The following is a 26,828-nucleotide window of genomic DNA, read 5'->3' on the forward strand; positions in this document are numbered from 1 at the left end:
GAAGTACAAGAAGTTTCCTTTACCAAATAAAAAAATTCAGAAATAATATAAACAATGTCTCTGGGAAGACTGGCCTTCATCATCTCCCATGTGGAACACTTTGGAAATATATTCCATTTTTGTTAATCACCACCTATACTCTACTTCTCATTAAGAACTGCTAACCTAGTTATTAACCTTTAGAGAAGCACAATCACAAATCTTACAACTCCCTAAACATGAACATTTTAATGGTTTACCATATCTTCTACTTTATTCCATTCATTATTGTGCACTAAAATTATTTCTGCTGCTGCTGCTGCTGCTAAGTCGCTTCAGTCGTGTCCGACTCTGTGCGACCCCATAGATGGAAGCCCACCAGGCTCCACCGTCCCTGGGATTCTCCAGGCAAGAACACTGGAGTGGGTTGCCATGTTCTTCTCCAATAAAATTATTTCTAAATTACATCAAATGGAGTTTTGTGTTGTAACAGCAAAAGAACTGATGCTTTTCCTTACCAATTCGTATTCATCAAAAAGTTGTATGAGGGACGGTGGAATGAACATATGAAAGCCCTGTAAAAAAGCATTGATCTGAGGCTGAATGGCTCTTGTCATTCGAAGTTCAGTGACAAGCTGGACGTACTCCGCCTATTAAAAAAAAAGGTTTCTGCGATTATTTTTTTTTTTTTAATTTCACATACTTAAGATACTACTGACCATTTCTCATTTTAGAAATAAAGGTTTAGAATTAATTTGGCACCAATGTTCACACATCTCAGCAAAACAGTAATCTATCGTTCACTAAGCTGTTTAGGCCAAAATCCTAGGAGTCAATCACCCAGGTTTCTCTCACACCTTCTGTCAGCGAGTGCTATCACCTCCATCTTCAAAAAACATTCTCAGTCAGGCCTTGTGGCATCACCTCCTCTTGTGGCACCCTGGTCCAAGCCATTACCATCTCTCGCCTGGACATCAGACTACCTGGGTCACTGCTGCCATGCTTGCCTCTGTATGGCTTCCTCTCCAAATCACAGTGACTTTTTAAACTATGTGTGTATATATATAATTCAGATCACATAACCCTCTTTTCAAAAACCCTCCAATGACTTCCCATGACACTTGGAGTAAAGTCCAAATTCCTTCCCTAGTCCATAAGGCCCCAAACGACCCAACCTCTGCCTTACACTCTCATCTCATTTCCTTCCACTTTCCCCTTTGTTCCCTCACTCTGTCCCCCAAACACAGCTTGTTCAGATCTCACCGTCTGTATACTTACTGCTTTATTTTTTCTTAAATGTCTCATTAGACTGTAATCTCTCTGCAAGCAGAGGTTCTGTTTTGTTTACCAGTATATATCCTCAGCTCTTCCTCAGTGATCAGTGCAAAGAAATAGAGGAAAACAATAGAATGGAAAAGACTAGAGACCTCTTCAAGAAAAGAGATACCAAAGGAACATTTCATGTAAAGATGGACACAATAAAAGACAGAAATGGTATGGACCTAACAGAAGCAGAACATATTAAGAAGAGGTGGCAAGAATACACAGAAGAACTGTACAAAAAAGATCTTCATGACCCAGATAATCACGATGGTGTGATCACTCACCTAGAGCCAGACATTCTGGAATGTGAAGTCAAGTGGGCCTTAGGAAGCATCACTACGAACAAAGCTAGTGGAGGGGACGGAATTCCAGTTGAGCTATTTCAAATCCTAAAAGATGATGCTGTGAAAGTGCTGCACTCAATGTCAGCAAATTTGGAAAACTCAGCAGTGGCCACGGAACTTGAAATGGTCAGTTTTCATCCAATCCCAAAGAAAGGCAATGCCAGTTCAGTTCAGTTCAGTCGCTCAGTCGTGTCCGACTCTTTGCAAGGCAATGCCAAAGAATGCTAAAACTACCGCACAATTGCACGCATCTCACATGCTAGTAAAGTAATGCTCAAAATTCTCCAAGCCAGGCTTCATTAATACTTGAACCGTGAACTTTCAGATGCTCAAGCTGGTTTTAGAAAAGGCAGAGGAACCAGAGGTCAAATTGCCAACATCCAATGGATCATTGAAAAAGCAAGAGAGTTCCAGAAAACATCTATTTCTGCTTTATTGACTATGCCAAAGCTTATTGTCTAGATCACAATAAACTGTGGAAAATTCTGAAAGAGATAGGAATACCAGACCACCTGACCTGCCTCTTGAGAAATCTGTATGCAGGTCAAGAAGCAACAGTTAGAACTGGACATGGAACAACAGACTGGCTCCAAATAGGAAAAGGAGTATGTCAAGGCTGTATATTGTCACCCTGCTTATTTAACTTATATGCAGAGTACATCATGAGAAACGCTGGGCTGGATAAAACACAGGCTGGAATCAAGACTGCTAGGAGAGATACCAGTAACCTCAGATATGCAGATGACACCACCCTTATGGCAGAAAACGAAGAACTAAAGAGCCTCTTGATGAAAGTGAAAGAGGAGAGTGAAAAAGTTGGGATAAAGCTCAACATTCAGAAAACTAAGATCATGGCATCCAGTCCCATCACTTCATGGCGAATAGATGGGGGAACAGTGGAAACAGTGGCTGACTTTATTTCTGGTGGCTTCAAAATCACTGCAGATAGTGACTGCAGCCATGAAATTAAAAGACGCTTACTCCTTGGAAGGAAATTTATGACGAACTTAGACAGCATGTTAAAAAGCAGAGACATTACTTTGCCAACAAAGGTCCGTCTAGTCAAAGCTATGGTTTTTCCAGTGGTCATGTATGGATGTGAGAGTTGGACTGTAAAGAAAACTGAGCACAGAAGAAATGAAGCTTTTGAACTGTGGTGTTGGAGAAGACTCTTGAGAGTCCCTTGGACTGCAAGGAGATCCAACCAGTCCATCCTAAAGGAGATCAGTCCTGGATATTCATTGGAAGGACTGATGTTGAGGCTGAAAGTCCAATAGTTTAGCCACCTGATGTGAAGAGCTGACTCATTTGAAAAGACCCTGATGCTGGGAAAGATTGAAGGCGGGAGGAGAAGGGGACGACAGAGGATGAGATGGTTGGATGGAATCACCGACTCAATGGACATGAGTTTGAGTAAACTCCAGGAGTTGGTGATGGACAGGGAGGCCTGGCGTGCTGCAGTCCATGCGGTTGCAAACAGTCAGACAGGACTTAGCAACTGAACTGAACTGAACTGATCCTCGGCTCTTAAAAATGTGGCTGCTGCTTTCTGTTCAACAAATAACATGATGAATATACATTCAATAAATTCATTTAAAACACACTTTGAACTTGATCAAATGACTCAATTAAGTGCAGCCTATTCTGAGTTAAACAACAACATTCTGAGTTACAGTAAGCTATTTTGACACATTTAAAATATACATTATCAAGAATAGTGTCACTTAAAATTTAACTAGCAGTAAAAAATGTATTTTGGCTCAGATCAAAGTGAATGACCATATCTCTCTGTATATAAACCCTATCATTGTTATTATTCGTGCATGTGTGTGTTAATAGCTCAGTCATGTCCGACTCTTTGTGACTCCATGGAATGCAGCCCACCAGACTCCTCTGTCCACAGAATTCTCCAGGCAAGAATACCAGAGTGGGTTGCCAGTTCCCATTATTACCCATCTAGGTGAAACTTCAAGAATTAAAAGCAATATGTATATAGTTCTCACCTCCCAGGAACGAATGTTCTAAATACACAGAGAGAAAGCCTATTTTAGGCCCCTTCTTTTAATCTTTTTTTGGGGGTTATTAATCTGACACTGTTACCCTCAACCCCTAAAAAATTCCCACAGGCACTGAGCCAACACGTTGTACATGACTCCAGCTATGAATTCTTCATACATCTCAGAGCTACAGAAATGTCACAATGGATTGCTCACAGCTTCCTCCAACCCTGCATGGCTCCTTCTGCAATCTGGCATGAGAAAAGCTACCATCTATTACCATCTATATACCATGCTACCAATCTACTCTCACTCCAAATCTCACTCCCAACCACCCAAAGGTTTTTCTCCATTGAATAGGAATTAATCAGATTCTACAAGTAACATCCAGGTATTTAGAGAGAGGGGGACATAGAAATGTGTGCCAATCAAATAGAAACACAAACTGAATCTTCAGGATCCAATCTAAGAAATAAAATATACACATAATAACTACCAATGATTTTTGCACTAACACATAATTATCTTTTAATTGATGTCTGCTCTAACTAAACTGCTTAATGAAAATACTAAAAATTTTTCTGCTCCATTCATTAATTATATATTTCTCTCAAGAGATTTTGCTTTTGTTATCTTAAGGTACTATTCACTTGAGTCATTAATCAACACCTCAAATTATGAAGCATGAACTGCTCAAGTATAGTTTTATCTATTTTAATTTGCCACTGCATTCCATATTTATCTGAATAGTACATACTTTTCTATCAATTAATTCCTATTTTTCCACATACATTCTATTTTAAAAAATTAGTTTTCACAAATATACTTTTCCCACACTTATTTTTGTAGCTCTGGTCCATAGTTATTGATATCAGTTTGTGAAAAATCAGTTCCTTCAAATCCCAGTCTCCATATTAATTTAAATATGGAGAAATCTTGGTCTTTCCCGGAGAACTACTAACCTAATCTGTCAGATCATAGACTTTGCTGTTACTATGTACTTTTACTTAGACCCCATGTATGAACGCACCTAGACTTGCCAGGAGCCCAAAGTTACAAGAGCATGTTTGGGAATGAGGCAGAGCTCTAGCTCCAGGAATGTCTCTCAGGCTAGAGGTCACTCTCTTGGCTCCCTGCCTCAGGGGCCAGCAACCTGAAAGTGAGTCCAATCTATGTGGATAGAAGCACTGCTGGTAAAAAAAAAAAAAAAAGAAGCACTGCTGGTGACCATGAGGTTTTTGAGGACACAGATCAGGAACTGCAGGATCTGGTAAGACTGGAAATGCAACGGGCTTCTTCCTTTGGTAGCACTAGCTCTTAGTGGACCAGAGGAGGCTCTCTGATGGCTTTTGTCTCAACGCCTTATACAGTGTTTTGTGGAATCTGTGGAAATGAACTGGAAGGATTGGCCCAATAGTTTGCAGACAAAAACAAACTGTTTCCTCGCTGGCCGACCCTCCACCACCTCTTTTGCTATCACATATACTAGCGTGATGACACTCAGAAGGGACATCTTGATTGTTGTTTGTCCCTTTATAACTCACCACTTCTCCTGCGGTCAGGACTGGACTCAGACATGAGCACAGGCACACAGAATACAGATGCTTCCCCTAGTAGTACTAGCTTGGGAAACATTCCAGGAAAGCTACTCTGTTACACTCTGCATGGCATCAGGGAAAAAGTCAAATCAAACAAAGGTCCTGGTGGTAAGGAACTAAATCATTCTGGGATGACATTGAGTCTACCCCTGGTGCATCTCCACCCTGCCTTGATGGTAGAACCGGAAGGGACAAGTAAGGCGCCTGTGTTGGTAAGGGAGAGACTAAGTCCAACCAGGGAAGGAAAGTTTCAGTGGAAAGTCTGTCTACATCCCCATCTAGAGCAGGGAAGGATGCCTCTGGTGGAAAGAAGCGACGGGTATAGATGCTGCTTACAGATAGGAGCTAACAATTACTGAACCACTCCTTTAAAATGCGTTTTAAAAACTGGGACAAGTTTGATCCCCAGAGTTTAAAAAAGACACTCCTGATCTTCTATGATACTGAATGGCCACAGTATCCTTTGGAAGATGGGGAATGCTGACCAGTTGAAGGATCTTAACTCTGATACTATTTTACAACTAGACCAGTTCTGTAGAAAATAAGGGAAATGGGTAGAAGTGCCATATGTGGTGCTCTTTATCTCTCTGCAAGACCTGCCAGACTAAGGGTACCTAAGGGTACAGATTTGTGTGTGAAACCTTCAGCTCCCTCCCGTCCTCTTACTTTGTCCCTGTATCCAGGGCTCCCAACTGAACAGGCTGAGAATTACCTCAGTCTTGGTAGACTATTTAGAGGATCTGTCTTGGGACAGACACTGACTCCTGACTTGACAGCTCAAGTTTTGGGGGAAGCTACTGCTTTTGGAGATGAATGGCTTGAAGGCAAGGGGAAAGAGGGAACACAAAATAGCCCTCCTCCCTACCGGGAGCCAAGTGGTTCCCATAACATAGCCACTTTGTCAGATGTATTCTTATAGGGCTCAAGTAAGCATGTGCTAAGACTCTATGCTAAGTGGGCTGACATATAACAGGGAACGAAGGAAACTCCTGGTAAATTCCTACATAGACTGTGGGAAGCTCTCTGAAAGGTTTCTGATGTTGATCGCAAAAGTGCACAGAAAGGGATAATCGTAAAAGATAGATTCTCACTCAGTCAGCTCCAGATATCTGCCGTTAAGTTATGAAAAAACAGGCGTTCAGACCACATCAGTCTTTAAAAAACTGCTGTAGCTGGCTCAAATGGTGTATTATGGTAGAGAACATGAGGAGGAAAATAAGAGGAAAAAAAGAACCAGGCAAAAGACTGAAGCCCCAACAATGGCTATTAGATCTGCTCTGAAACAGCCTGAGAAAAATGCCCAGAGGAACCCAGGTAAAAAAGGATGGATTTATTATTACTGTGGAAAGGAGGGGCATCTCAAGCGGGATTGACCTCAGGCATCTAAGCCGCCCCCTGGCTCCATGTCCGGTCTGCAAAGGACCACACTGGAGAAGAGACTTCCCTCCGAGGTGTAGGCCCCAGGGGTCGGACTCTCAAGGCAATCAGGATGAAGGTGCCCCAGGGGTCCCCACACAAGCTCCATCCTAATTACACCTGAGGAACCCTAGGTGTTAATAACTGTGGAGGGCCAATCAGTAGATTTTCTTCTGGACCCTGGGGCAATTTTCTCTGTGTTCACTGAAGCCCCTGGTCTGCTTCCTCCCAATCCACCACTGTAATGGGACTTCAGGACAAGCCAAATGCTGTTATTTCAGTCATCCTTTAAGCTGCAACTGGGACTCTGTACCATTTTCTCATGAGTTTCTAATTGTGCCAGGGTCTCCCTCACCGCTTCTGGGGAGGGATATACTGAACAAGGTCCAGGCCTCTGTTGTCATGAATATGGAACCTGCTCTTTCTCTCTCACTAATTGAACAAAATGTAAATCCTAGAGTATGGGCCGATGGAAAAACTATGGGTTGAGCACAAAATGCTTTCCTGTCTTTATCAAACTCAATGACCCTCACATAATTTCACATCAAAAGCAGTATCCACTAAAGCCCAAGGTTAATGAATGGGTAAAATCTTACTGTACTGACTTCTCATGATATAAGTGGGATTTTAAACTCTAAAGTTCAGCGCAACAATGCTCCACCTTTAAAGCTGCTGTAACTCAGGGGGTATCAAAAGCCTGAAGAATAGAATATCACTTACACTGTTCCTGGAGACCCCAATCTTCAGAAAAAAGTTGAAAAGGCTAATGACACTATTAAGAGGCATCTGCATAAGCTAACTCAAGAAACACAAGACAGTTGGTTTAAAGTTTGACCCATAGCTTTAATGAGGGCTCAAACTGCCCCTAAGAAGAAGGGACTGTCTCTATAGCAGACTGTTTTTTGTGCACAGATACTGTCATAGATTCCAAAGCCTTAGAATTAAGTATATGACTCAGCTTTCAGCTTTTCAGCCTCCTCATCAGAAAAAGGCTTTGCACAGTGGGTTTCCCCACTTCAAGGAAAAGACTTTCTTCAGCTCCACGAATACCTTCACTGACAACAACTGTATGTGACGCCTCTTACTGATCTGATGACATCTAACAATCCTAGGATGGACTGATGTAACTATGGACATAATGTGACTTTTAATTTTGATTATGTGTTAACTTGGTTTAAATGACTATTTTACCTTCACCTGTAACTCTAAAATGGGGTTTATTTCTAACCGTCTGAAAGCTTTTAAGTTACACATGGTTGCCCAGGCTCCTACAAGTGCCACAGCCTTCTCCAACTATTACTTAGGGCCCCTGGATCAGAGACCCTCAATATGAGGGTTAGAAGAATATGTTGCCTCAACAATTTAGGAACAATGTGCCTCAACAGCAGGAAGTAGTTATGGAACAAAAATGATGCCCCTTTCCCTTGGCAACATAATTCTCCTAAAAGAAAAAGAGGGAATGAGAGAGCCAATTCCTAGGCAGGTTGATAAGAAGTCCGAGGTCCCTGAGGAGGAGAAAGGGGTCTGGGGCTCTTGAAGTGGAGACAGGGGTCTGGGATTCTAAAGGAGGAAAGGACAAATGTCTTTTTTCTCCTCTACATTCCTTAGTCTTAAGTCACGTAAAATGTTTTTTTCTTTAAGCCTGGAACTGATGATTACACAACAAACAACTCAGCTTAAACTCTGTACTAAGGATTATATAACAACAATGTATCCTGCTGGAGGACAGTTTCTCCTTCCTGAAAACCTTCTGGCTAATCCTGTTATCTTAAAATGTAAATTACGGGAGTGGGTCTAGTAAGATCTTTACAACCTTGAGACATTCTTTTGATTTATTGTAATAAGCAATTTAAAAAATATGTAACTCCCTTTTCTAAGACTATGGGGGGGGCACTCTCCATCCCCCTTCTGATGTTTATGTCAGACGCTTTCTCTGTCACTTTTCATATTTTAATAAAACTCTGCTATACAAAAGCTCTTGAATGATCAAGCCTGGTCCCTGGTCCTGAAGCCAACTCTTCTTCAGACATCATGAATTCAACATCTTTCACCATACACTATCATAACAACAATAAAAAAGAGCCTTGTCAAATTCTTTCAAGCTCAACCCCGAGCCTCATAACTGATATAAGATAGGTAAGCAAAAAATAACTGCAAAGGGAAAAAATAAAAATAGTAAGACTGAGCTTCAGTTTTCAGACATAATATCCTAGCTAAATACATAGGTAGTTACAGAAACATTTTGTTTTAAAATCTAGTTTTCTGAATGTATGGAATGAACAATATCATCCCTTGAAATCTTAAAATTTTAACTTCTTTTCAGGCTTTGAGTCTAAATTATGTCTTTTTATGAGGAGTAGTGGTAATGCTGAAAACTGACACATTTTTTTTAAAGCTATTTTTCCTCTTGCAAAGTTTTTTCACTATTTCTTAAAAGATATACTTACTTAAATAATAGTTAACTTTCAATAGTGAAAGCAAGATGTTCTTATCCCCCTCGAAGTAAACTGATAAACTTGGACATACCCGTAGAATTGTTTGAAATAGTTATTTTTAGTTTTAAATGAACAGTTTAAATGGCATTGTAACTGGCACAATGCAATTCACTGTTTGAATATAAATCCTTTAACAATAAAAGCTTCTTTCCTGGGCTTATCCACTTGATTACTATTGCTATCATATGTAAGAGTTCTTACTGAAAATTTCTTCAGGGAAAACTCAAAGGACACCAGGTTTCTTCCGCATGAATAAGTAGGTATAAGAAAAGAGAGGCACATTTAAACAATGTAACATTTTCCAGTAATTTATCCTTCACCAGTATATTATTTTTAAGGTCACAAATTAAGCTATAAAGATTGACAGTATGATAAATATCCTATTATTTCAGTTTCCTTGGAACAAATTCAGTCATTGAAAATAGGGATTCTTCAGATTACCATTACATGGATTTGGTGATTTTTAAAGTGAATTTTTAGAATATGTGAACTAAAATGCAAAGAAAAATATATTCTCCATTGTTGACAAAAAGATACTAAAGATAATTTAAAACCCAAATCAAAAAATACACTCAATATTGAGAACCTCAGACCTAAACTGTTTTAAAAGTTTTCAGAGTATTAAAAGATCTTCCATAGTATACTTTTCTGAAGACACACATAAGCAAACCACTTTAAGTCAATAATCTATATAGAGGAGTTTGGATTTTTTACTAGTACAGGCATCAAACGTGTCTGTATGTGAAATAAATCAAATGAAACCGGCAATAAAATATAATAATGAGTACACACACACACTGGGCTTCTCCAATGACTCAGAGAGTAAAAAATCCGCCTGCAATGTGGGAGACCTGGGTTCGATTCCTGGGTTGGGAAGATCCCCTGGAGAACGGCATGGCAACCCACTCCAGTATCTCCGCCTGGAGAATCCCCATGGAGCCTGGTGGACTACAGTCCATGAAGTCACAAAAAGTCAGACACGACTGAGCACAGCATAGTTAACATACACACTGAGAACAACCAAATAATGAAATGGAGGAAACTATACCAAGTTTTTTAAATTGAAGTACAGTTGATTTACAAAATGGTATTATTTTCAGATGTGCAGCAAAATGATTCAGTTACATATGTGTGTGTGTGTGTGTGTGTGTGTGTATTCTTTTTCATATTCTTTTCCATCATAGGTTACTACAGTACATTGAGTATAGTTCCCTATGCTTCATGGTAGGTCCTTGTTGTCTATCTGTTATACGTAGAGTAGCACATATCTGCTAATCCCAAACTCCTAACTTACCCCTCCCTCCCCCTCTCCCTCCCCTTACCCTTTGCCAACCATAAATTTGGAAAGCATACTAAATTGGCATTTGTTACCTTGTTCATATTCACTGCCTTAGTAAATAAGAGACCCAGCAGTTACACAACCATACAGAACTCGATTTAAACTGAGGGTCTACCAGTTACCAATTTTAAGCCCTTAGACAGTTATTTAATTTCTAAAGGAATATAGTGTCCTAGTTACAAGCTCAGGCTTGAAATTGATAGACTGTCTGGACTCACACCCACCATTCATTACCCTGCGATTGGGAGGGAAGCAATTTCGCCTCCCCATGCTTCAGTTTCCTCACCTGCAGAAACGGGCATCCAGACCGCATATGACTGTTTAAATTAATACAAATAAAACTCCTTTAACAGTGCCTAGCACATTATAAGCACCTAATAAATATCACATGCTTTTATTATTAAGGCAGTTTTCACACTGAAAGAATAGAAATAATTACCTCAAAAGGTTGTTAGAGTAAATGAGAAATGCACAAAGAACACGGCTCAAATACATAAAATATACACCAAGTACTCAATAGGCAGTGGTTATTACTATCACTAGAAAGTACAAATGCTATGATGAGGTTAATGGCTAGGAGGATAACAATACCACTTGTCATTCTGGAGCCCATCCACCTAAGCAGCTCATCCTCCAGTTCTTTTTCACCTTCCCAAACAGCTAGTATGGATACCATGTTCTATAAATTCTACATCCAAAAAGCTATCTCATTTTCTCTATCCTTGCTCCCACTGTCTTATACAATCCCTTATGCATGCTCCCCAACACCAATTCTACCATCACCTATCAGTTGCCCTGACTCCAATATTGCCCCATTTCAACTCATTCTTCACAATCCAAGCTGAGATTGGTGCTGTTTTTCTTTAAAAAAAAAAAAAGAAAAACAGAAATTCAATCATGTCATTAACTACTACAGCATCTGCAATCATCCCCTAGCCTTCCCAGTAACTTTCAAATTTCTAATGGTGGATGCAATGTCTTTCAGGATTTGGCCCCTGTCTACTTCCTCCACTTCATCGTCTCCCATTCATTTACTCTGCGATCTAAGCTAACATCTACAACTCTGACCTACCCATGCTTACCGCAACGTATCATGCTCTATCATCTCTGTGCTTTCCTATAAGCCCAGAATGTTTCTTTCTCCCCTTCATTACTCCTATCTGATCACTTAATGCTTTTCCTCTGCAACTCAACTTCCATGCTATTTCATACATTCCCTGATATCCTGTCTCATCTCACCTCACTTTTTTCCCGTCCTAGCCTGAATGAACTTTAGGATTAGTAGGGTAAAGGTGTTAACGCTTAAAAGCCACAAAGCTTACTCTTCAGTTCTAAGAACTAGAACTGAAGGTCTAACAAAAATATTTCATTCCTAACACCCTTTGGTCAAGAATTGAAAACTGAAAATGAAAAGTGAAAGGAAAAAGCTCTTCTTTAAAAAGCTGAAAATACCATTTAAATGTAAATGTTCATCCCCTGGTAATTCAGTCATTTTCTAAAGTGAAAGGGTTTTTTTTTCCTCTAGATTTTAAAACAAACCACAGATACAAAATTAAATTTAAAAGAGCATTTTATTTCAAATGTGGAGCAGATATATATTGTTCTCCCTATATCACCTGTATTTATTAATGTACTTTTTTTTAAACAAATGTATTTTACCTATTTGGTTTCAGTCTGTAATTACCAAAGCCTTTCAATAAAACAGGAATAAATGACTCCCCCATGTGGAGATCAGCTTACATACACTTTTTTCTTACTAACAAGCTTGGCAAGTCATTTAAGATTCAATATGCTTACAAATTCTGAAGCTGACTCCAAATGTGGCAATTATAACTTTACATCTATAAAGATAAATAAGTAAAAGGCTGACCCTAGAATAACAAAAGTTCATGACAGAAATATACATTAAAAAATAACATGTCTAAAGAAGACAATTTGAAAATTTTATTTGTAAACTGAATTCTAAATCAAGTGATCAATTTAAGATATTTCTAAAGATTTTTAATTTAAAAAATCAGCTTGCTTATTGCTTACTGGTAATATTAGAAAATGAAAAGGCTCAATTTATTGTGGCAATTGTTTATATTAGAAAAACAAAAGCTGAGAACATATTAGTGATTGAGATCCTCGGTTACCGAAGCTCATCATGAGACAGTAACACTGACATATATACACCACCACGTGTGAAACAGACAGCCAGTGGGAAGCTCCTATATAACACAGGGAGCCCAGCCTGGCATTCTGTGATGACCTACAGGGGTGGGCAGGGTGACAGGAAGGCTCAAGAGTAAGGGGATAAACATATAGTTATGACTGATTCACCCTGTTGTATGGCAGAAACCAATACAACATTGTAAACCAATTATTCTCCAATTAAAAACAAAAAGCAGTTAGCCTGTCATTAACAAAACAGTGTCAATAGTACAGTGTTAAACTTAGAAACAAAACTTCCAAGCTTTTTAATGTTACAGGACTATTCCAGCCTCAGGCTAGACCATGATCAGGAGTATAACCTTAACGTAAATGTATTTGTATTTGTTATTATTTATTAAAAATATTCCTTCATTCTAGATTTCAACAGAAAGATACAAAGGCAAAAGAATTAATAAAGAACATTTAAAAAATCTAAACAAAAATCACATCAGAGTGGGAGGGACGCTGTTAGGAGATACAAGTATAAATATAGCTATTTACCACGCAATTGCTAATAAGCCTTTATACTTCCTCATATAAAATATATCTGAGAGGAATGACAGATCCACCTACCAGATAGTGTATTCACAGAGAGGAGTCACGTATGAGGGTCTCCCATGAAAAGCAATCTCTTGGTTATAATGAAGATTCTATTCTATGACTTTATTACCCCTAACTGAGAGGAAGTATCCAGTGTAAATAAAATAATAAATGCACTATGAGTGTGTGCGTGCTGAGTCGCTTCAGTCATGTCTGACTCTTTGCAACCCAATGGACCCACCAGGTTCCTCTGTGCACGGGATTTTTCCAGGCAAGAACACTGGAGTGGGTTGCCAAGCCCTCCTCCAGGGTATCTCCCCAACCCAGGGATCAAACTTATATCTCTTATTTCTCCTGCATTGGCAGGTGGGTTCTTTAGCACTAGTGCCACTTGGGAAGTACTATGAGACAGACAATCTAATAATTAAATTTTTTTAAATATTTCCATTCACTGACAAATTCATCAATCTAATTTTGCTATTTTAATGGCATTTTAATCTTCTAGAGCTAAACATATTCATTATATTAAAAATATATTAAAAGATCTTCCTCAATGTGATTAATTTTGCTAACAGGATGAAGAACATTAGACTTGAAACTAGGAGATCTGGGTTTTGGCTCCAGCTTTACCATTAACTCTTCAGACTTCAGTGTCTTCATGTGTAAAAAATGACAGGGTAGACCAAAATTAGTAAGTATAAATGTGCAAAAACTCAGCTCCTGATTTTATTTTCCAAAACTAAATTTCATGTATTTTTTTAAATATGTATAGTATCTAAGTTTCAAAAAGTAAAACTATATAGCTTAACTTAGGTCTTCATTCCTACAGATAAATGAAACCCATGAACCTATTTTTATAGAAAACTATTCAATAACAACTAATGTTTGGGTTGTGTTTTTCAGTTTACAAAATGCTGGTACCAATTCCGCATGGAAGGTGTTATTATTCCAGTTATACAGAATAGAAAACTGAGGCTCAAAGAGGTTAAAATATGGCCAAGTCTTTTGGCCTTTAAAAAAACAAATTATATTAAATCTTTAGTCTACAAAACAATTCAATGATTATTATTTTTATAGTTAGCTGATCCTGAAGCAGTCTTGGAACTAAAATCCAATGAAAGAAAAGGAAAAAGGTTTTAGTTCTGGTTTACCATAACTTGCTACTGGTAAATGACCGAATTGGAATTCCAAAATCAGATTTTCTGACTCTCAATTTCCTAATTTATCAAAACATAAGACATATTGGAAAAAAAAAAGTGCAAGTGAAAGTCACTTAGGTGTGTCTGACTCTTTGTGATCCCATGGACTATACAGTCCACGGAATTCTCCAGGCCAGAATATTGGAGTAGGTAGCCTTTCCATTCTCCAGGGGATCTTCCCAACCCAGAGATTGAACCCCCGTTTCCCACATTGCAGGCGGATTCTTTACCAGTTGAGCCACAAGGGAAGCCCATATTATATATTAAAGTAATATAACTTTTAACAGTGTATTTTAAAACATGCACCAAGTTTTTAAAAATATATATACAAACAGGAGATATAATATTAAATAAAAATAATCAAGTTATAAAGTTAAAAAAAAAAATCAAATTCAGAGGTCTAACAGAATATACTGGATCCCAAAAGTGTGTACAAAATTTAAACACTGGAGTTTTTTCTCTGTGTTGGAACTCAATATTTTACAGTGATTTAGTGCAAATATGATATTGATGTGAGTTTATATTTCTAATTGCACGTTTTGATATGCACATGCCCAACTTATACAGTCAACTGAACTGTGCTCTAGGCTGCTTAAGAAATTGCCTCAGGATATCTAACACAGCACAGAAATGATCCTTTATAATTTGAAGTTTATTTGATGGTTTAGTCAATTTAAATGTTTTATCTGCTATAAATGTTACAAAACTCACAGTAAAAGTTTTTCTAGCTAGTGCCAAGACTTTAGAGCAATTAGCAAAATATCAGGGCTAAATTACAAACAATGGCTAAGGTAAAAATCTGAATACTTACTTTGTTATTTTGTGTTACAAGAATACTTCCACCCCCGGGTTTCAAGGGCACCTCTTCCATTGCTCCAAACACATCAGTCTCAACAGAAAAAGTTAATTCTAGACCCAAATCACTAATATCATTATCTAAAATCCATTGCAAGTTTTTGGCATATTCTGGATCAATGGATGCCACATCTTGGTAATTCACAGGAATACCTAAAAATGCAAACATACAGCAGTTACATTCTAAATGTTTCTGCCTTCCCCTGTCTGTTTAATGGTGAGACACTGCCCTCTACAGATACTCTGTAAAACTGCAGAATATTATAATCCAATTCACAGCAAGATTGAAATGAAGGCTAATTCCTAAATTTGGAAGTCTATAATGTTACTGCCACATTACTACAATGTAGTCTTTCTTTGAAAGAGCTCTTTAGGAAATTATTGTAAAAGTGCCAATTCTCTTACATATATTAATATTAAAATGTATTTTTAGCATAAACATATACACACTAAAATGGGAAAAAAAATTTTATCAAAAATGTAGATTATTTTTTTCCTCTCCCTCAGGCCCTCAATGCCTTACATATGCTGACAGCAAAACAGCAGAGGCAGAGCAAAATAACATCAATCAAATAAACCTCCAATCAAAATAAAAATTATTTCACCCAACTGCCACGACTTACTTAGCTTTCCCTAAAGACTATTAAAAAAACACTCTAAAAAAAAATAAATAAAAAATAAAAATTAAAAAACACTCTAAATATATGTCTATGGAAATAACAATAGAGCCATACCAAGAATGTGCTTATAGAATGATCTCGTGAAGTAAATGTTCACCAGTTGCCTGTGGTTCAGAGCTAATCCCAAGATCTGTCCAGCAAACCGGAAATAGTTCAAGTGATCAGGATTTACAGAGGAGTTGCTATTGGGTTGAAAAGTTGTCCCTATTAAAATCAAGATAAAATAATTTATTTTTAAGATTATGTATAAGAGAGGTCATCTCAATGCAGGTAAATTATTAGCTCACAGACAACTTCAGCAAAGCTAAGGTTACATTGTGCATACACTTCCATAAGAACGTTCTGTGTGGAATATTTAACAGTGGAATTGGAAATACTAAAGATAATCATTAATTTTCATAAACTTATCAAAGTAAGCCTGTGCAGAGAGAAAATTTTAGAATACTTTTCACTGAAGGTAGCTGGAAGATGTGTCAGAGAGATCCTAGAAACACATAAACAAACACACGTGCACATGTGTTCACATCTTCCCAAGCAGTGTGGAAATAGCTATTTAGGCTGTGAATTAGGGCAGACATTGTCTCATTCATCTATACATGCCCAGTACAGCAGGTATTCACCTCATTTTGTTCCTCAAAGAATAAAGCACTGCAAGAGAATAACTAAAATTTCTAAATGTACAACTGTTTTCATCATAACAAATAAACAAGTTTGAATAGGTATCACTGAGGTATAAAAGTTAAAACAGTATCAGTAATAGTTACTACTGCCAAACTCTAGCGCAATAGAGTGCAATTTCATTTATGTGGGGGAAAAAAAACGCCTGGAAACAGATAGTGATGAATGTACTTAAGGCCAGTGAAGTATACACTTCTAAACGGTTAAAATGGTAGATTTTGTTATGTATATTTTACCACAATGAAACGGTCTCAAAAAAAAAAAAAAAAAAATCCAGTGCAATGGAAAAACCTAAACAGCAAGATCTCATTCCTCTTTTCTTATTTTTTCATGTGATCACTACCTCAAATTACAAATCCTCTCATTCACTCAAGAAATATTTATTAAGATCATGCTATTTACTTCACTTCTAGGCACTTGGGCAAAAAGAAAGAATAACTGATAAATCTAATGAAATAACATCAAAAATAAATAAAGGAAAAGCAAAGTATTAGAAAGTAAACTGTTTGGCTATTGAGCATACATTCTTGTTTGATGGCCAAATTTATTCAATACCCATCAGAGAACATCACCTCTAACCCCTGCACAGCTCTGGGAATTAAAGACATGAAAGTGACCAGGCAAGGGCAGTCTCTGTCTCACTTGCTGGATGACATGACAGATACATAAGTGAAACTTTACTCAACAGGAGCATACATACTCTAACTCTTTGTGCTTCGCTGGTCTTTATCAGTGCTGGCACTGGACTAAATTACCATGACCAGTACGTTTACTTAAATGTAAGGTACACATACGGATGCTTACAGCTGAATGACTTAAAAGGGCCACTGTTAAGTATCTTTTGAGAATCATTCCCAGTCACAATGTAAGACTGGGTATTAGAAGTCAAACCAAAGTTTTGTGAGATGAAGAAAGACTTCAAAGACAAACAAATATAATTTGAAAAATAACAATATTCTGAGAATAATCACAATTTTACCTATTTCCCCTCATAAGTCTGTACATAACTTCTTTAAGTACTTACTGGGAAATCTGAATTATCAAAAAGAATAGATACAGAGAAATCAAAAGAACAAAAAGGAAATAAACAAGGGGAAAAGTCTTCAGGAAATGCGTAAATTTTTAACTTGAAAATGCATTAAGATAGAATATAAAGTTTTATAATGTCATGCTTTAAGTTCAAATCCGTAAAACTTGACAGTTCATCATCTCAGAAAAAACCTATTCAAAAAGAAAATATCATCTTCACAGAATAGTAATAATAGACCCTAACATTTATTTCTGACTTCTATGTGCCAGGCATTGGACTAAGCATTTTTACACATCAGCTGATTTCCCACTACATTACAAACCACGGGTAATCATCATTTTCAAATAAGGGAACTGAGCTCCAGAAATATTACATTTACAAGCCCAAGATCATAGCAAAAAGAAGGACAGCACAAGGACTGACATTTAGTAGAACACACCAAAGACACTGCTCTATAGTAAGCATTTTAATTTAATCAGAAAGCACATTTTAAAGAAATTACTGTACATATTAGGTCTACCCAAGCATCTCCCATATTTGGGAATCCTAAATGTAACTTTCTAGAACAAGAAAATGTTTTATCTACTTTTTAATTTATTAATAATATAACCCCAAAGAGAAAACCTATATGGCTTATGAAAAGGAAGAGTCACAAACTTTACGGTCTATGTGCTTCAACATATTATCTGCTATAAATCTATAGAGTAAGTGGTGGTGATGGTTTAATATCTAAGTTGTGTCTAACTCTTGCAACCCCATGGACTGTAGCCTGCCAGGCTCCTCTGTCCCTGAAAGTTCCCAGGCAAGAATACTTGAGTAGGGTGCCATTCCTTCTCAGGGGATCTTCCTGACCCAGGGATCAAACTCAGATCTTCTGCACTGCAGGCTGTCTTCTGCATTACAGGCGGATTCTTTACCAACTGAGCCAGCAGGAATGAGTAAGTACATCTGGTGTGATTTCTAATGATTTCACACCAAATATATTTCTCAGATATGAAACTAAAGAGACAGTTTAGAATAAGGGACTATAAAGAAAAGATATAAATCTAACATACAATGTCTTAATGCTAAATCTTGCTTCAAAGATTAGGCCTAAATAGCTAAATCAGGGCTTCATCATACTTGTCATAAAAATCACAAAGATGCCAATTTATCTCAGAGAAAATAATCAAAAGGTTACAGAATTAAAGCAGCAAGTCCCATATTTCTAGATTATTTCAAATACATCAAGTGTGTTTGAGGAGCCCATCAAACAGGTGAATTCCTGCAGTTGCCTAGAATCATGAAGCCCAGCCCCACTTGCTTCTCTTAGAGTCATCCTTCTTATTCAGTGGAGATTTCTGCTGGCTTGGTTGAATGCAATCAGAAACTATAATTAATGAGACACTCTCTTCTTACAGAAGAATTTAAACACTGAGAAAGAAAAAAATTTCAGAAAATAAAAGCAACTGTACAAAGCATTTAAAAACTAAAATCCCATCTTCACCTGGATGTAAGTCTTCTTAAGTTAAAAAACTCTCAAGTATATATCTTATACACATGAGGTGGTAACCACTTCCATTTAGTCTACAATGTATGTGTATTAGTCGCTTAGTTGTGTCCGACTCTTAGGAATCCATGGACAGAGTTCAGCAGTCTCCTCTGTCCATGAAATCCTTCAGGCAAGAATACTGGCGGGGGTTGCCATTCCCTTCTCCAGGGGATCTTCCCCACCCAGGAATCGAACCCGGGTCTCCCACAATGCAGGCAGATCTCTACACTGTCTGAGCCACCAGGGAAGTCCTTTAGCCTACAATATCAAATAGTAAGTCTGTAGGCAGCAAACAACATTTCAATAAGGAAGAGTTTTTTATCTGTATTACATGGTTAAATAAAAGCTTTTTAGTTACCTCGTCAATCTTTTAAAAGGACTGAAAACAAAGTTACTATAGTAATGTAAACATACTATAAGTTAACATTTAATACCATGACTCCTAGACTTTGTTTTTAATGATCAAAAAACTTCAAAGAGTTGGAAACTCATATAGGGTTAGCAAATTTTAATTTTTCCAAACAAGCACTTATATTTTTTTGAAAGTTCACCTACTAGCATCATTTTATAAAAGGCAATTTTAATTCAAGAAAAGTAGACTAAAGGACAAGCCTTAAAGTGAATAAATTTAGTTTTATTTTACAAATAACTGATGAAAACTTCCTTGAGGCTAGCAACAGTACTTGAGATAAGCATTTGAGAACCAACTGCTTATAGAGGAAAGAATGCTACGCTGAGTCAGGTTCTACTCATGATCCTACCACTTGTGAATGGCTATTAATAGACAAAAATTCTGAATTTCAATTTCCTCATCTATGAAAAGGGAACAGTCACCCTAGCTCACAAGGCTACTATAGAAATCAAAGGATAAAAGGCACTGAAGTAGTGTAGTCTGAAAATGTGACAAGTCACAGAAAAAGTTATCTCGACTGTACAACTTACCATCAGCTGACTGGGTAAACAATGCATAATCAGGGTTGACTATCTCATTAGACAGAATATCAAACCACTCACGGACAACACCTTGACCCTGAGTTCAAGAAAATAAGATTAAGTATCAATAGAAATGGTGAAATTTTTTCTAAATTATAATAACATTAAATTTCTTCCATTATCAATTAAATATTAAACTTTATGCAAGGGCTTTTCAATCTTTTATAGACAGTGATCTTAACAACACTTATTTGTACACTCACCATGCCTTCTTCTCCATGAAACCGTACAGCAATTCCTTGCTTTAGCTTTGCACAATTTGCTTTTGACACAACTTCACAGCTACTCCTAAAAATAGAATCTAAATATGTAGCAATGGTTAATTTTACATACTAAAATTTACAAAAACTAGTATTTTGTGCCTTATACACACATCACTTTATTTCTAAACATACCTCTATGAACCAGCAGGATATCATTTTCATTCACTGGCCTGTGCACCATGTCTGAATCTGGCTGTCCTGAATGCAGATGTTCATAGAACCATTCACAGCGATCTTTAAATGGCTACCCCAACAAATAACAGTGAAATATGTTAGCAGGATTTCAGTCACTTAACTATCAGATTTACTTAACTAGCATTCTAAATGTCCTTTCTACAAATAATCATTCTTATACATTTACAATTAGTTCTAAATAATGTTCTGACATTTCATCTACTATTCACAAAAAGGCCTATCTAAGTTGAAATACTTTGACTACCTAGATAGTGTATTTCTTTTAATTCCCTGCATTATCTACAGAAAAGACTTGATAAAAGAATTTAATATCAGACATACAATTGAACACACACTCAATTTCTTTTAAACCCCAAAAGGTTTGTAAGAATGAATTTCCATATCCAGAGAAATTATGTTGCATACTCCATTTAATTTTCCATGAAAACAATCTTTACACCTAATTCTAACTTCTATCCTTTGAACACATGCAGCAACTAAAATGGAATTTGTTAAACTTTTTTCTTTCCTTCCTCCACCCTAAAAACTGAAAAATAAGATCTTGTGAACAGTTAAGATAGTCTCTACCTTTCATTCATTTGCCAGATACGCAAACTGTGATTTGTAATTTTATTAATCAGAAAGTATTACTGAGTACCTAGTACGTGCAGATACTCCAGGTAACATAAGAGCTGTAAAAATTTCACTGCTAGAAACTGTCCAGTATAAAGAGATAAGACTAACACTGAAACAATTCAACACATATAATGATACCAAGTTCTAAACAGTAACATACAGATCACAGTGTACTAAGAATCCCGAGACTGTGCAGATGAGTGGAGAACAACGGCTTCATGAGACCCTGGTCTGAAGCAGGACTTACAGGTGGGGAGGATCTGTTCAAGCAGAGGGGAGAGAAAGCACAGCAGGCTAAGGGAGACAAGAAAAAGGCACAAAAGAAACATGTCCCCTGGAAGATGCAGTGACGGTGCCAGCATAGCCCTATATACATTGAAGGAAGTAAGTTTTTGTAAGTAAATCAAGGACATAATTATGGATCCTTCGAATCAAGACACAATGGCCACTGAAGGTACCTAATTGAGTGATATGGTCCTGGTCATAGTAGGAAAGAACAATAAAGAAAATCTGAAAGACATTACTCCTTTAAGAGAAGGTCTCTAAGGACAGAACTTTACATCAGAAATAGCTGAGAGGGGAAACCCCCTGCCCCACCACTATCTATCTCAATTCCTAGGAGGTACTGGTGAACATAACAAATGAGATCTTAAAAATTCTGAATTTAAGGTTAATAGGGATATAACTACTAAGAGCTTGGAAATAAACACTAGAATGTTCTGCAGGTGAGACACTGGAAAGAGTCATGAATGAAGATAATATAGGAGACAAGGTAGTATCTCATGTTCAAGAGATTAAAGATATAGGGACATACACCAAGAATAGAGAAGTTTATGATCACAGGTCAATACTGAGAATTTGCTTATTACCAAATGATACACACAGCTAGAAAAGTCAAAGGAGAATCAGGGTGCTGCACTACCACAAAAGCCAACAGTTTCAAGAGACAAATATGATCAATATCCAACACCACAAAGAGGGTCTCTCTCATGCAGTTTTTAGGACACCAGTAAATTTCTTTATCTGAGCAAAATATTATTTTGCTTCAAAAGACTTAAACACCACTTTTAACCAATTCTTAATAAAATATTTTTATGAGAATAACTTGTGCAAGATTAATTTTTGCCTTTTAATATCTGTTCTTCCAATAAGAAAAATGTTCCCTTTCCAAAATTAAATGTATAATTTTATCCATACTTCTAGAAGTTTTCCACATTTTGAATAAAATGTTGCTATTGTTATATTCATTACTGGGTTATTTCATTTTTAGTACACAGACTAGAATGTTAAGTGCTTGATATTTTAATGCTGATTATTCCTAAAATCTAGGTAAAAGAGGAGAAAACATTACACAGAAGTAATTTAAATAGGGCTTTGAATTTTGATAAACAATGTTTTGAAATCCTAGATCTATCACTACTAGGTTTGTGACCTGAGGGGAATTACAAATCCTCTCAGAACTTCCTACATGTAATCCTCTCAGTCTTCCTACCTGTAAAGTGGGGAAAAATAATACCTACTTGGAATTCTAATTCTGAGGATTAAAGGAAGACAGTAATTATTATAATCACAAATTAACTAATGTTTATTAAAGCACCTATAAGCCAGGTACTATTTTAAGCACTTAACATGCATTTTCACATATAACCCTTACAACACTCTGAGAAAAGGGGACTCATTATTATTATCCCCATTTCACAAAAGGGAAAAGTGCAGCACCAAGAGGTTAGGTAATTTGTGCAAATACTCAACTCCCAGAATCCGAACTTTGGCCACCTGATGCAAAAAACTGACTCTAATCATTAGAAAAGACCCCGTTGCTGGGAAAGATTGAAGGTAGGAGGAGAAAGCGACAACAGAGGATGAGATGGTTGGATGGCATCACCAACTCAATGGATATGAGTTTGAGCAGGCTCTGGGAGCTGGTGACAGACAGGGAGGCCTGGTGTGCTGCAGACCATGGGGTCGCAAAGAGTCGAACAAGACTGAGCAACTGAACTGAACTGAGAATGCTAACAGATACTGTTCTTATCACTCACACCAATGTTAAAATGACTGCAAGTAAGTATTTTAAATGACAGTAAACCTACTTGCCATTATAAGAGATTAAATATTAAACTCTATCCTTTATCTAGAAAATGAGAACCAGTTTTAAAATAAACATACATGACAACTTTTTTTTTAAGTAATTCAAATGTAACATTAAAAGGTACAAAAAGCTAGTAAGTTACCTGTTAAGATCAAAATATCTCCCCAACACATATATGTACATATGCCTACAAAACCAAAGGACACATTTCTGTATGTAAACTTTCTGAGTACCTGTATTTCCATAAAATAATTCACAAAACAGGACTGATAACAGAGGCTCCTCTTAACAGTATCTGTACAGCAATACAAAATGTCTCTCCCTTTAACTACCAGGCCACCTGAAAACCGCCAACAGAAGAAGTAGTCAATCCCTTAGCAGAGGTAGTTGTTTTTACTTTTTTCTGTCATAGCCTCCAGTTTCTTAGTATAGTACAATGGTGTCTTTTTCCCCCTAACGTAAGTAAGTTGCTAACATGATGTCCAGACAGTCCTAGAAAATACTTTAGTATATATTTCCTACAAACAAGAGAATTCATCTACATAAGCAGTTCACAATCATCAAAATCAGGAAATTAACACTGATAATATTATTATATCTAATCTTCAGACCCCATTTCAAGTTTTTCCAGGTTCCAAATAATATCCTGTATAGCATAATGACTCATGAACTGTATTTATTAATAGCTGTCTCTTTCATTTGGCACAGTTATTCTGTGCTTTCTTAATTTTCAGGACCTACATTTAAAGACTGCAAGTCAGTTATGTTGTAGAATGCCTCTCAAGTAGAGTTAGTCTGACTATTATGGTGTCACAGAGAATGGGACACAACTTAGTGACAGAATAACAACCACCATGATTCCCATGATTAAATTCAGGGTGTGCATCTGTGACAGCAATATCTAAGAAGTGATGCCATATTCTCAGTGCTGGCATGCTGGTATGTCTGCTGGGATCATTGCCAAGCTTTTCCACTGTAAAGTTCCTTTTTAATCTTTGTAATTAGTATTCTAAAAGGAGATACTTTGAGATTATAAAAATATACCACCCTTCATCATAGTTTCCATTTATTCATTAATTCTTTCACTATAGATTTACAAGCTTCAATTTTATTTGCAGTATTTTGCCATCATTATTTATTTTGATGTTCAGATTATTCCAGATTTGGCCACTGGAGTCTATTCAAGCTGCTTCTGAATCATTTTGACACAACCTCATCATTCATCATTCTTTGAACAACTTTCTTGCACAATAAGATGATCCAGGCTCATCTCACACTTTCCCTGAATTAGCCATTTCTCCAACAGGCCCTAGTCTACTGAGAATGGCATTCAGAGGCCAAGAAGTGGATCCCAGGTTTGCTATATCTATCTAGCGACACTGGAAACTCTAAGTTCACACTGGTATCTCCAATTCTAATTCAACAGTACATGATTCATTGTTTTCCTCCAACTTTTAACTCCTTTCTCCAACAGTAAGACACTAGGCTTCCATTATCTTTACTAATTCAGTCAACTGCTTACCTCATACATAATCAATCTTCAGTCACTGATGTGAACCATTCAGTGCACAGACACCCTATACCCCACTCAAGCTCTGTTACCCCACTCAAGTTCTGTCAAACTACTCTGAGCAACTATCACCAACTTGCACACTGGACATCCTCCATATATTGCTCCAACTCACACACTCTATGGTGAGCTCCTCTTCCACACATACACCCTCCTTTAGCACGTCCAAGCTCCAAAACCTCCCACTGGGCCACCACTATGCATGTGGACACCTGTATTGGTTAGGTGACAAAACCCCTCTGTGAGTCAAGAAGGTGGATGGCTAATGCAGATGCTTTTTGAATGAATCACTCAGGAAGGGAAGAGGGAAAAGGAAGTGAAAAACAGAGACAGTATTAAAAATAGCAAACTACCTGTTTCAAAAGCTATGTTTCTTTTACCTATAATCACATTTACTCTAGAATGGCTAATGGTGCAGATTAAGAAAATGAATTTAAGAACCAGAGAAAATTTTTTAGATTCTAGTTCCCCCACTAAGTAGCTGAATGACTTAAACAAGTTATTTAACCTCTTCAGTAAATAAGTACCTATATCATATGATTGGTATGAAAATAAAATAATCTATATAAAACAAATGTATGGAACCTGACCTAAAGTTAGCATTCAATAAATGTAAATTATCACCACTACTTTCTCTTTTATATCATCATTATTAAACAGATGCCAAAGAGGACCTATATACATGTGTATAATTTTATAAGGCTTAGTTCTTAGCTTTTTTTAATTATTGAAAGGAGTACTTACTGTCCCTGAAGACATTTTAAAACACCTATAGCACTTATCTTATGACTAATAACCAAACCTTTGCCTCCAGTCTAGCCTACATTTCAGACAAATTATTTCCTAAAACTTTGACAGGCTCATGTTATTCTCCTGAAATAAAGTTATCAATGGCTCCTGACAGTCTAGCAAATGAAAATTCTTCAATCTGGCAATCAAGGATCCATGTAGTATAATCCTAATCTACCTTCCCAGAATTATATCTCATTCCTCACCTACACAAAATCCCTGCTTTAACCAACTTTCCCATCTACATGCCCTGATCCATATCTTGGCTAGAATGTTCATCTTCCCCATTTCAGTTCAGTCGCTCAGTCGTGTCCAACTCTTTGCAACCCCATGAATCACAGCACGCCAGGCCTCCCTGTCCATCACAACCTCCCGGAGTTTACTCAAACTCATGCCCATCGAGTCGGTGATGCCATCCAGCCATCTCATCCTCTGTCGTCCCCTTCTCCTCCTGCCCCCAATCTCTCCCAGCATCCCCATTTATTCCTATCAAAAATCTGCATGTAAATCCACCTCCTCTTTAAAATCTCCCTTGACTAAAGCAGCCAAAAGCAAGCCCTTCCTCCCTCAAACTCCTGAAGAACTAGGTAACACTGTGGTACTACAATTACAATATTTTACAGGTACATTTATTATCTCCCCTGCTAGGGTGAATTAAGATCCCTCTGGAGATGGAACATATGCTTTTGATCTACAAAACAATTATCACTTATTGAATATATGTACCAGTCACTATTTAAAACATATTCTTCACAACAGACGTTTTATGAAGTTAAAGAGTCATTATCTCTATTTTTGTAAATGAAGATCTCAAGGCTCAAGAATGTTAGAAAGATGCCCAAAGTCACATATCTGATAAGTAGCAAAATGAGCTTTTCCCAAGCATGTCTCATAAAAAATGAGATATACAGAATGAACCCTTGGGAAGGAAAGCTCTCTTGGGAAGGAAAGGTCAAATAAGTTTGGAGGATTAACAAAGCTAAACCACTATATTTACCAAAGGGCTTCCAAAGTCTTTAGTAAACTGCTGATATGCTTTATAAATCCCCAACAAGGCATTTGTTATATTTCCCAAATGTATTTGGGGATTTTATCCCCAAGAACCATTGGCTTTACA

At 37.2% G+C, this 26,828-nt stretch overlaps 1 protein-coding gene across 5 annotated transcripts in view; it reads right to left on the reverse strand.

Moving 5' to 3' along the window:
• Positions 1-26,828, reverse strand: part of HACE1 (HECT domain and ankyrin repeat containing E3 ubiquitin protein ligase 1) — a 117,510-nt gene that overhangs the window by 20,495 nt on the left and 70,187 nt on the right. For all 5 annotated transcript variants that reach the window (XM_043439088.1, XM_043439087.1, XM_043439090.1 and 2 more), the window contains 6 exons: positions 20,586-20,697; positions 20,394-20,491; positions 20,140-20,227; positions 16,013-16,162; positions 15,235-15,431; positions 498-629 (listed from right to left, as the gene is read on the reverse strand). In XM_043439088.1, coding sequence (XP_043295023.1) covers positions 498-629; positions 15,235-15,431; positions 16,013-16,162; positions 20,140-20,227; positions 20,394-20,491; positions 20,586-20,697 — 777 coding nt within the window. The remainder of the gene's footprint in view (positions 1-497; positions 630-15,234; positions 15,432-16,012; positions 16,163-20,139; positions 20,228-20,393; positions 20,492-20,585; positions 20,698-26,828) is intronic.

The sequence above is a fragment of the Cervus canadensis genome, chromosome 20 (assembly GCF_019320065.1).
Source record: "Cervus canadensis isolate Bull #8, Minnesota chromosome 20, ASM1932006v1, whole genome shotgun sequence".
Classification (NCBI taxonomy): domain Eukaryota; kingdom Metazoa; phylum Chordata; class Mammalia; order Artiodactyla; family Cervidae; genus Cervus; species Cervus canadensis.